We start from the raw sequence: 12,130 nt of genomic DNA, 5'->3' as shown, positions 1-12,130 counted from the left end.
GTGGTTCCCTCGAATCGGCATTTCCCTTGACCCTGCCCCCAACCCGAAGTGTTGGCAAAATTGCCTCCAAATTCTCAATGAAGCTATTATTACCGGACTCCTTGAGTATTTCCCCGGGGCTATCGGGAGCGGTGCTGTTGCTAGCGCCTTCAATCCCAACCTCCTGCACAAACTCTCCTCCACTCTGACACACTGGGAATCAACCCCTCTGACTCAGCTCCGCACCTTCTACACATTCACCGCCCAGTAGTAATACATCAGGTTCGGAAGACCCAAACCCCCAGCCTGCCTTCCCCTCTGTAGCAGCACCTTTCTAACTCTGGCCACCTTCCCTCCCCATATGAACGACGTAATCCTTCCCTCAATCTCTCTGAAAAAAGCCTTTGGCAGGAAAATCAGCAGGCATTGAAAAATAAACAGAAATCGCGGCAACATGTTCATTTTAACCGCCTGTACCCGACCCGCCAGTGACAGAGGGAGACCATCCCACCTTGCCAGATCAGCTTTCACTCTCCCCACCAAACTCGAGATGTTGTACCTGCTGAGTGCCCCCATTCCCGGTCAACCTGCACCCCCAGGTACATAAAGTGAGTCCCTGCCCTATGGAATGGTAGACCCCCACCCCAGGCCGAGACAGCCACAAAATACTCACTCTTATTTAGATTTAGCTTGTACCCCGAGAAAGACCCAATCACTCGAAGCAGCTTCAATATTCCCCCTATCGACACACTCGGTTCCGACACGTATAACAGCAAGTCATCAGCATATAAGGACACCCTATGCTCTATCCCCCGCCCCCCCTCCCCGCACTATTCCTTTCCATACCCCCGAACTTCTTAATGCGATGGCCAACGGCTCAATCGCGAGTGTAAACAGCAGGGGGGACACAGACCTTGAAGTTTTTATACATGTTTTCACGTATTCTCCAGACCGAGTTGAGTGCAGACGGTTAATCTTTAACACATACATTTGGTCTGTCCTAAATTTATTTCCCTTTTATCATAAACATTAATTACATTAATACTGTTCCACTTGTCTGTCTTTTTGACCTACTTATTCAATTTTCACTTTGCAAATGAATTTGGGGATGTTATACCACTATACAAATTGTTAAAGACCTTTGTAGGCACATCTCAGACATCTATCACAATCAAGTGGCGCCATCGTCAGTGCAGATGGAAACTCTCCTCATCTGCAGCCCTCTTTTGTTCAGGACACGTTCCTAAATGTACAGAAACATCCTATGGTTCAAGACTCAGACGACGAGGAAATTCCATGCGTAATGTAAAGTTTACTGTCCACGTTACACTTAAGATTTTCCATATTTTATCTTTTTATTTAACACTCAGATTATTAGTACATATACATGTGAGCGATGTGGGTTTTGAGGTAATTACATAAGTTAAACATTATTTTACAGTTAAAGTCATTGATGGTGATCGGTATTGATATTAACCGTGACACACTCAGAAAGGGGACGTATGTTGGATTTGTGGCAAGCATCAACACTACAATCACAAAGTAAGTTCAGTTTAGACTCATTTTACTAAATTCCAACCTTTCAAGTATTACATTTCATTGGAAACGTTCAGAATACACTTTTTAAAATTTAATAATGGGATGTGGGTTTTGCCAGAATTATTATCCATCCCAAATTGCCTTTGAGATCATAAATCCCACACTGCTGTTGGCTCTGGAGTTCCAGGACACTAACCCAGCGACAATGAAAGAATGACAATGTATTTCCAAGTCAGCATGTGTGTGACTTGGAGGGAAGCTTACAGGTTACACCCTTGTTCAAAAAGGGTTTTAGAAAAGGCCCAGCAACTACTAGGCAGGCATTTCAGGAATCTCCTGTGGCCATTATCCTGCAACACAGCTATACAGCTTTGGATACTGTTGAGGGGAATGACCTCTCAGGGGAAACAGCAACAGCCAAATTTGTTGCACCACAGTTCATTTTTCTGCAGAGGGGACGAGAAAAAAGGTTTGGAATGGAATAGCTATACGGGATTCAATTGTAAGGGAAATAGATAGGCGATTCTATAGCTGCAAACAAGACTCCAGGATGGTATGTTGCCTCCCTGGTGCTAGAGTCAAGGATTTCTTGGAGCGGTTACAGGACATTCTGGAGGGAGAGGGTGAACAGCCAGGTGTTGTGGTGCATATCAATACCAACGACATAGGTAAAAAAAGCAAAGAGGTCCTAAAAGCAGAATATAGGGAGTTAGGAAGAAAGTTGAGAAGTCGCACCTCAGAGGTAGTGATCTCAGGATTACTACCAGTGCCACGTGCTAGTCAGAGTAGAAATAGAAGAATATATCGGATGAATACCATGACTAAATAGATGGTGTGAGGGGGTGGGTTTCTGATTCCTGGGGCATTGGCACCGGTTCTGGGGGAGGTGGGACCTGTACAAACTATATGGGTTACACCTGGGCAGGTCCGGGACTGCTGTCCTTGGGGTGATACTCGATAGAGCGGTTGGGGCGGGTTTAAACTAAAATGGCATGGGGATGGGAACCTATGTTAGGATTCAGAGCATGAGGAATCAAGAACAAGAGAAAAAGACAACAAGGAGAATAAGGAAAGTAATAGGCAGAGAAATCAAGGGCCAATATCACATAATGACACTGTAAGAAATAGTAGAGACGGGACAAGGAAAATTAAAAGGACTGACCTTAAGGATAAGGACCTGGAGCAGTGTGGGTCTTACTGCCCGATATCATTGTTGAATGTAGATGCCAAGTTATTGGCAAAGGTGCTTGCATCGTGGATTGATGACTGTGTGCCAGGGGTGATAGACGAGGATCAGACGGGGTTTGTAAAGGGAAGGCAGTTGTTGGCGAATGTGCGGAGGCTACTCAATATAATTACGATGCCTTTGGAGGGTCTGGAGGTAGATGTAGTGGTGGCGATAGACACGGAGAAGGCTTTTAATCGGGTGGGGTGGGTATATTTGCTGGGGTGGTTCGGGCAGGGCTTTGTGGACTGGTTCCGGTTGCGATACAAGGCACCAGTGGCGAGGGTGAGGACGAAACAAGTGAGTTTGGGGTACTTTGGGCTACACTGAGGGACGAGGCAGGGGTGCTCTCCCCGTTGCTTTTCACTTTGGCGATAGAGCTGTTGGCAATGGTGCTTAGGGTGTTGAGAGATTGGAGAGGGATTGAGCGGGGGGAGGTTCGAGCATGAGGTCTTGTATGTGGACGACCTGTTATTGTATATCTCGGACCCGGTGGGCAACATTGGAAGTATAATGGAAATTTGGGGAGAATTTGGCCTGTTTTCGGAATATAAATTGAACATGGGAAAGAGTGAGTTTCTCCCGATTAATGCCAGAGGGCAAGAAAGGAGATTGGGGGAGTTGCCGTTTAGGCTGGTGGGGGCTAGTTTCAGACATTTGGGTAACCAGGTGGCGCGGAGCTGGGCGCAGTTGAATAAGCTGAACTTGGCTCGACGTGGAGGGGATGAAGGCGGATTTCAAGAAATGGGATGTGTTGCCGCTGTCACTGGCTGGTCGGGTGCAAAATTACGGTGCTGCCTAGGTTTCCATTTGTGTTTCAGAATTTCCCAATTTTTGTCCCCAAGTCTCTCTTAGGAAAGTCAATGGGATGATTTCTGGGTTTGTGTGGGCGGGGAAGATGCAGCGGGCTTGTTTGGAATGAGAAGTCATGGAGGGGGGTGGGGGGGGCGGGGGGGGAGCTTGGGTTGTGGGGGCTGAGGTTGACAAATGTGATAAATTATTATTGGGCGGAGAATATTGCAATGGTGAGGAAATGGGTTGTGGGGGAGGGGTTGGTCTGGGGGCTGTTGGAGGTGGCATCATGTAGGGGAACGGATTTGAGGGCTTTATTGTTGGCACCTTTACCATTCTCGCCGGCCACTGGTAATGTCAGCCTTAAGGCTGTGGGAGCAGTGGAGGCAGTATTTGGGGATGGAGGGTGCCTAGGTGTGGGCACTGATCTGCGATAACCACAGGTTTGCGCCAACGGAACTGGATGCGAGGTTTAGGGGGTGTAAGCAGATGGGGATTGAACACTTTGGGGACTTGTTTATAGGGGGCAAATGTACGGGGCTGGAGGCCTTGGAGGAAGTGTATGACTTGCCCAGGGAGTATGGCTTTCGGTACCTGCAGGTTCGGAACTTCAGCAGAAAGGAGGTGTCGTCTCGTCCTTTCCGGGGCTACCGCTCCTGGGTTTGCAGGCCAAGTGCTGTTGAATGATGAAAAAGGGGAGGGAAAGGTGTCGGATATATAGGGAATTAATGGAGTGGGACAGAGCCCTGGTGGGGGATATTAAGTGGGAGGAGGATTTGGGCGAGGAGGTGGGGGCCGAGACGTGAGCGGAGGCCTTGTGGAGGGTGAATACATCCTCGTTGTGTGCCAGGTTAAGCCTCATCCGGTTCAAGGTGTGCATGGGGCCCATGTGATGGTGGTGAAGGTGAGTAGCTTCTTTCCGGGGGTAGAGGATCGGTGTGGGTGGTGCACGGGGGGGGCTCCTTGATTCACGTTCACATGTTCTGGGAGTGTCCAAGACTAAGGGGGTTCTGGTAGGGGTTCTCGGATGTGATGTCCAAGGTGTTGGATGTGGGGGTGGTTCCAAGTCCGGAGGTGGTGATATTTGGGGTGTCGGAAGACCCTGGGGTCCAGGAGATGAGAGAGGCTGACATCTTGGCCTTTGCCTCCCTGATAGCCCGGAGACGGATTTTGCTAAGATGGCTGGACCCAGAGCCGCCGGAAGCGGGAGTGTCAGTGAGTGACCTGGCAGAATTCCTGAGGCTGAAGAAGGTCAAGTTCACTCTGTGAATGTCGGCAGAGGGTTTCACCTGGAGGTGGAAGCCGTTTATTGATTTCTTGAAGGAGGATTGAGGAGTCAGCAAGAGGGGGGGGGGGGGTAAGCGGGTTAAAATGGGAAGGCGGGATGAGGCTGGGAGTTGTTATCAGGGGGCAGGTGGGTTGTAATTGAATGATATAGCTCAGATTACGGAGATAAGACTCCAAGGTGACCAAGGACGTGTCATATGAGTGTCACTTTAAGAAAGGTTTTCGCCTTATCACATGGCTTCAGTGATGTCATTTTGTGGGTGGTGCTGAGCTCTGGCTGTGAGGTTTGTTTTACTTGCACTTTCAGATTTGACTGCTATGGACTACAGACAGAAAATAAGTGTTTTGGCCTGTCTCTCAATTTTCATTTTAAATATCTGTTCAGGTAAAAAATCACCTTGAGATATAATTGCTTTCCGAAAGGAATTTGAATCTGCTGGTTGAAAACCAGATCAGAATCACAGGGACCAAGACCAGTCTTAGTCAAGTGAGAATGCAGAGTGCTGGGCCACGCCTTTGAAAAGGAGTTTTGGGTTTGTGGGATTTTGTTTTTGAATTGGAACAGTTAAGGGGGAATTCATTAAGTGTTATACATAGATTACTGTAGCTGTGGGGTGTCCTTATGTTTGTAATTGATAAAAGTTCTTGCTGTGTGTTTATATAAATATTAACTAAGTTCTTGGAATAAAGCTTGTTTTGATTAAAGTGTCTGGGAAGACTGATGAATCGCACCTGCAGGGAAGGCTCTTGCGCTCATCCTAGCCAAACTCAACATAAAGGTAGTAGTTCAGGTGGACTTCATAATATACTTTGGAATTTCTAAGCCCTGGCCGATAACAGATGGGAACTAAACATTGAGGGCTATTCAGTTTTTAGGAAGACAGACAGAAACGAAAAGGTGGTGGAGTTGCATTGTTTTTTTTTTTATTAAATATTTTATTGAAAATTTTTGGTCAACCAACACAGTACATTGTGCATCCTTTACACAATATTATAGCAACACAAATAACAATGACCTATTTTATAAACAAAAAAATGAATAAATAATAAATAACAAAAATGAAAACTAGCCTTGTCACAAGTAACACTCTCCAAAAATATAATTTAACAGTCCAATATATAATTATCTGCAGCAACGACCTATACATACTATACAGTATATATTAACAACCCTGAGAGTCCTTCTGGTTCCTCCTCCCCCCCCCCCCCCATCCTGGGCTGCTGCTGCTGCCTTCTTTTTCCCATTCCGTCTATCTTTCTGCGAGGTATTCGACGAACGGTTGCCACCGCCTGGTGAACCCTTGAGCCGACCCCCTTAGGACGAACTTAATCCGCTCTAGCTTTATAAACCCCGCCATGTCATTTATCCAGGTCTCCACCCCCGGGGGCTTGGCTTCTTTCCACATTAGCAATATCCTGCGCCGGGCTACTAGGGACGCAAAGGCCAAAACATCGGCCTCTCTCGCCTCCTGCACTCCCGGCTCTTGTGCAACCCCAAATATAGCCAACCCCCAGCTTGGTTCGACCCGGACTCCTACTACTTTTGAAAGCACCTTTGTCACCCCCATCCAAAACCCCTGTAGTGCCGGGCATGACCAAAACATATGGGTATGATTCGCTGGGCTTCTCGAGCACCTCGCACACCTATCCTCCACCCCAAAAAATTTACTGAGCCGTGCTCCAGTCATATGTGCCCTGTGTAATACCTTAAACTGAATCAGGCTTAGCCTGGCACACGAGGACGACGAGTTTACCCTGCTTAGGGCATCTGCCCACAGCCCCTCCTCGATCTCCTCCCCCAGCTCTTCTTCCCATTTCCCTTTTAGTTCATCTACCATGGTCTCCCCTTCGTCCCTCATTTCCCTATATATATCTGACACCTTACCATCCCCCACCCATGTCTTTGAGATCACTCTGTCCTGCACCTCTTGTGTCGGGAGCTGCGGGAATTCCCTCACCTGCTGCCTCGCAAAAGCCCTCAGTTGCATATACCTGAATGCATTCCCTTGGGGCAATCCATATTTCTCGGTCAGCGCTCCCAGACTCGCGAACTTCCCATCCACAAACAGATCTTTCAGTTGCGTTATTCCTGCTCTTTGCCACATTCCATATCCCCCATCCATTCCCCCCGGGGCAAACCTATGGTTGTTTCTTATCGGGGACCCCCCCAAGGCTCCAGTCTTTCCCCTATGCCGTCTCCACTGTCCCCAAATCTTCAGTGTAGCCACCACCACCGGGCTTGTGGTGTAGTTCCTCGGTGAGAACGGCAATGGGGCTGTCACCATAGCCTGTAGGCTAGTCCCCCTACAGGACGCCCTCTCTAATCTCTTCCACGCCGCTCCCTCCTCCTCTCCCATCCACTTACTCACCATTGAAATATTAGCGGCCCAATAATACTCACTTAGGCTCGGTAGTGCCAGCCCCCCCCCCTATCCCTGCTACGCTGTAAGAATCCCTTCCTCACTCTCGGGGTCTTCCCGGCCCACACAAAACCCATGATGCTCTTTTCAATCCTTTTTAAAAAAGCCTTCGTGATCACCACCGGGAGGCACTGAAACACAAAGAGGAATCTCGGGAGGACCACCATCTTAACCGCCTGCACCCTCCCTGCCATTGACAGGGATACCATATCCCATCTCTTGAAATCCTCCTCCATCTGTTCCACCAACCGCGTTAAATTTAACCTATGCAATGTGCCCCAATTCTTAGCTATCTGGATCCCCAAGTAACGAAAGTCCCTTGTTACCTTCCACAACGGTAGGTCCTCTATTTCTCTACTCTGCTCCCCTGGATGCACCACAAACAACTCACTTTTCCCCATGTTCAATTTATACCCTGAAAAATCCCCAAACTCCCCAAGTATCCGCATTATTTCTGGCATCCCCTCCGCCGGGTCCGCCACGTATAGTAGCAAATCGTCCGCATACAAAGATACCCGGTGCTCTTCTCCTCCCCTAAGTACTCCCCTCCACTTCTTGGAACCCCTCAACGCTATCGCCAGGGGCTCAATCGCCAGTGCAAACAATAATGGGGACAGAGGGCATCCCTGCCTTGTCCCTCTATGGAGCCGAAAATATGCAGATCCCCGTCCATTCGTGACCACGCTCGCCACTGGGGCCCTATACAACAGCTGCACCCATCTAACATACCCCTCTCCAAAACCAAATCTCCTCAACACCTCCCACAAATAATCCCACTCCACTCTATCAAATGCTTTCTCGGCATCCATCGCCACTACTATCTCCGTTTCTCCCTCTGGTGGGGCCATCATCATTACCCCTAACAACCTCCGTATATTCGTGTTCAGCTGTCTCCCCTTCACAAACCCAGTTTGGTCCTCGTGGACCACCCCCGGGACACATTCCTCTATTCTCATTGCCATTACCTTGGCCAGGACCTTGGCATCTACATTTAGGAGGGAAATAGGTCTATAGGACCCGCATTGTAGTGGGTCCTTTTCCTTCTTTAAGAGAAGCGATATCGTTGCTTCAGACATAGTCGGGGGCAGTTGTCCCCTTTCCTTTGCCTCATTAAAGGTCCTCGTCAGTACCGGGGCGAGCAAGTCCACATATTTTCTATAGAATTCGACTGGGAATCCATCCGGTCCCGGGGCCTTTCCCGCCTGCATGCTCCTAATTCCTTTCCCCACTTCTTCTACCTCGATCTGTGCTCCCAGTCCCACCCTTTCCTGCTCTTCCACCTTGGGAAATTCCAGCCGATCCAAGAAGCCCATCATTCTCTCCCTCCCATCCGGGGGTTGAGCTTCATATAATTTTTTATAAAATGTCTTGAACACTCCATTCACTCTCTCCGCTCCCCGCTCCATCTCTCCTTCCTCATCCCTCACTCCCCCTATTTCCCTCGCTGCTCCCCTTTTCCTCAATTGGTGTGCCAGCAACCTGCTCGCCTTCTCCCCATATTCGTACTGTACACCCTGTGCCTTCCTCCATTGTGCCTCTGCAGTGCCTGTAGTCAGCAAGTCAAATTCTACATGTAGCCTTTGCCTTTCCCTGTACAGTCCCTCCTCCGGTGCTTCCGCATATTGTCTGTCCACCCTCAAAAGTTCTTGCAGCAACCGCTCCCGTTCCTTACTCTCCTGCTTCCCTTTATGTGCCCTTATTGATATCAGCTCCCCTCTAACCACCGCCTTCAACGCCTCCCAGACCACTCCCACCTGGACCTCCCCATTATCATTGAGTTCCAAGTACTTTTCAATGCACCCCCTCACCCTTAGACACACCCCCTCATCTGCCATTAGTCCCATGTCCATTCTCCAGGGTGGGCGCCCTCCTGTTTCCTCCCCTATCTCCAAGTCCACCCAGTGTGGAGCGTGATCCGAAATGGCTATAGCCGTATACTCCGTTCCCCTCACCTTCGGGATCAATGCCCTACCCAGCACAAAAAAGTCTATTCGCGAGTAGACTTTATGGACATAGGAGAAAAACGAGAACTCCTTACTCCTAGGTCTGCTAAATCTCCACGGGTCTACACCTCCCATCTGCTCCATAAAATCTTTAAGTACCTTGGCTGCTGCCGGCCTCCTTCGAGTCCTGGACTTCGACCTATCCAGCCCTGGTTCCAACACCGTATTAAAATCTCCCCCCATTATCAGCTTTCCCATCTCTAGGTCCGGAATGCGTCCTAGCATCCGCCTCATAAAATTGGCATCATCCCAGTTCGGGGCATATACGTTTACCAAAACCACCGTCTCCCCCTGTAGTTTGCCACTCACCATCACGTATCTGCCCCCGTTATCCGCCACTATAGTCTTTGCCTCGAACATTACCCGCTTCCCCACTAATATAGCCACCCCCCTGTTTTTCGCATCTAGCCCCGAATGGAACACCTGCCCCACCCATCCTTTGCGTAGCCTAACCTGGTCTATCAGTTTCAGGTGCGTTTCCTGTAACATAACCACATCTGCCTTAAGTTTCTTAAGGTGTGCGAGTACCCGTGCCCTCTTTATCGGCCCGTTCAGCCCTCTCACGTTCCACGTGATCAGCCGAGTTGGGGGGCTTCCTACCCCCCCCCCTTGTCGATTAGCCATCACCTTTTTCCAGCTCCTCACCCGGTTCCCACGCAGCTGTATCTCCCCCAGGCGGTGCCCCCCCGCCCATCCTCTCCCATACCAGCTCCCCCCTCTCCCCAGCAGCAGCAACCCAGTAATTCCCCCCTCCCACCCCCCCCGCTAGATCCCCCGCTAGCGTAATTACTCCCCCCATGTTGCTCCCAGAAGTCAGCAAACTCTGGCTGACCTCGGCTTCCCCCCGTGACCTCGGCTCGCACCGTGCGACGCCCCCTCCTTCCTGCTTCTCTATTCCCGCCATGATTATCATAGCGCGGGAACCAAGCCCGCGCTTCTCCCTTGGCCCCGCCCCCAATGGCCAACGCCCCATCTCCTCCACCTCCCCTCCTCCCCCCATCACCACCTGTGGGAGAGAGAAAAGTTACCACATCACAGGATTAGTACATAAAACCCCTCTTTGCCCCCCACATTCGCCCCACCACTTTGTTCGAACGTTCTTTTTAATAACCCGCTCATTCCAGTTTTTCTTCCACAATAAAAGTCCACGCTTCATCCGCCGTCTCAAAGTAGTGGTGCCTCCCTCGATATGTGACCCACAGTCTTGCCGGTTGCAGCATTCCAAATTTTATCTTTTTATGAAGCACCGCCTTGGCCCGATTAAAGCTCGCCCTCCTTCTCGCCACCTCCGCACTCCAGTCTTGATAAACGCGGATCACCGCGTTCTCCCATTTACTGCTCCGAGTTTTCTTCGCCCATCTAAGGACCATTTCTCTATCCTTAAAACGGAGGAATCTCACCACTATGGCTCTGGGAGCTTCTCCTGCTCTCGGTCCTCGCACCATAACTCGGTATGCTCCCTCCACCTCCAACGGACCCGTCGGGGCCTCCACTCCCATTAACGAGTGCAGCATCGTGCTCACATATGCCCCGACGTCCACTCCCTCCACACCTTCAGGAAGACCAAGAATCCTCAGGTTGTTCCTCCTTGCGTTGTTTTCCAGTGCCTCCAACCTTTCCACACATCGTTTCTGATGTGCCTCCTGCGTCTCCGTCTTCACCACCAGGCCCTGTATATCGTCCTCATTCTCGGCTGCCTTTGCCTTCACGACCCGAAGCTCCCGCTCCTGGGTCTTTTGTTCCTCCTTTAGCCCTTCGATCGCCTGTAGTATCGGGGCCAACAGCTCTTTCTTCATTTCCTTTTTGATCTCTTCCACACAGCATTTCAAGAACTCTTGTTGTTCAGGGCCCCATGTTAAACTGCCACCTTCCGACGCCATCTTGGTTTTTGCTTGCCTTCCTTGCCGCTGTTCTAAAGGATCCACTGCAATCTGGCCACTCTCTCCTCCTTTTTCCATCCGTATCCAGGGGGGATTCCCTTCTGGTTTACCGCACAGTGTTTTTAGCCGTCAAAATTGCCGTTGGGGCTCCTATCAAGAGCCCAAAAGTCCGTTTCACAGGGAGCTGCCGAAACGTGCGACTCAGCTGGTCATCGCCGCACCCGGAAGTCTCTGGAGTTGCATTGTTGATTAAAGAAGATACTGATACAATATTGAGGAAAGATATTAGTACAGATGATGTAGAATCTGTATGGGTCAAGTTAAGAAACATCAAGGAGCAAAACACATTCATAGGGGCTGTATACAGACCACCAAACTGCAGTGGTAATGTTGGGATTAGCATCAGACAGGAAATCAGAGATGCATGTGATAAAGGAATATCTGTGATTAGTGGTGACTGTAATTCATATATAGATTGGGTGAGTCAAATTAGTCACAGTACAATAGAGGAAGAATTTCTGGAGTGCATACAGGATGATTTTCTGGACCAATACGTTGAACCAACAAAGGAACAGGCCGTCTTGGACTGGGTGTTGCGCAATGAGAAAGGATTAGTTGGCAATTTAGATATGAGAGAACCCTTGGGGACCATAATATAATAGAATTCTTTATCAAGGTGGATAAGTGAGGTAGTTGATTCTGAGACCAGGGGCGAAATTCTCCCCCAACGGCACGATGTCCGCCGACTGGCGCCAAAAACGGCACCAATCAGACGGGCATCGCGCCGGCCCAAAGATGCGGAATGCTCCGCACCTTTGGGGGCCGTGCCCCAACATTGAGGGGCTAGGCCGACGTCGGAGGGATTTCCGCCCCGCCAGCTGGTGGAAATGGCGTTTGTTGCCCCGCCAGCTGGCGCGGAAATGCGGCGCATGCGCGGGAGCGTCAGCGGCCGCCGACAGATTCCCGCGCATGCGCAGTGGGGAGAGTCTCTTCCGCCTCCGCCAT

At 49.9% G+C, this 12,130-nt stretch overlaps 1 protein-coding gene across 2 annotated transcripts in view; it reads left to right on the top strand.

The window, feature by feature from the left end:
- Positions 1-12,130, top strand: part of LOC140391675 (piwi-like protein 4) — a 171,096-nt gene that overhangs the window by 116,715 nt on the left and 42,251 nt on the right. For both annotated transcript variants that reach the window (XM_072476410.1, XM_072476409.1), the window contains exon 16: positions 1,421-1,521. In XM_072476410.1, coding sequence (XP_072332511.1) covers positions 1,421-1,521 — 101 coding nt within the window. The remainder of the gene's footprint in view (positions 1-1,420; positions 1,522-12,130) is intronic.

Source organism: Scyliorhinus torazame, chromosome 15 (assembly GCF_047496885.1).
Source record: "Scyliorhinus torazame isolate Kashiwa2021f chromosome 15, sScyTor2.1, whole genome shotgun sequence".
In the NCBI taxonomy this organism is placed as follows: domain Eukaryota; kingdom Metazoa; phylum Chordata; class Chondrichthyes; order Carcharhiniformes; family Scyliorhinidae; genus Scyliorhinus; species Scyliorhinus torazame.
The sequence above is the reverse complement of the archived record's forward strand: the minus strand, read 5'-3'. Positions and strand labels throughout refer to the sequence as shown.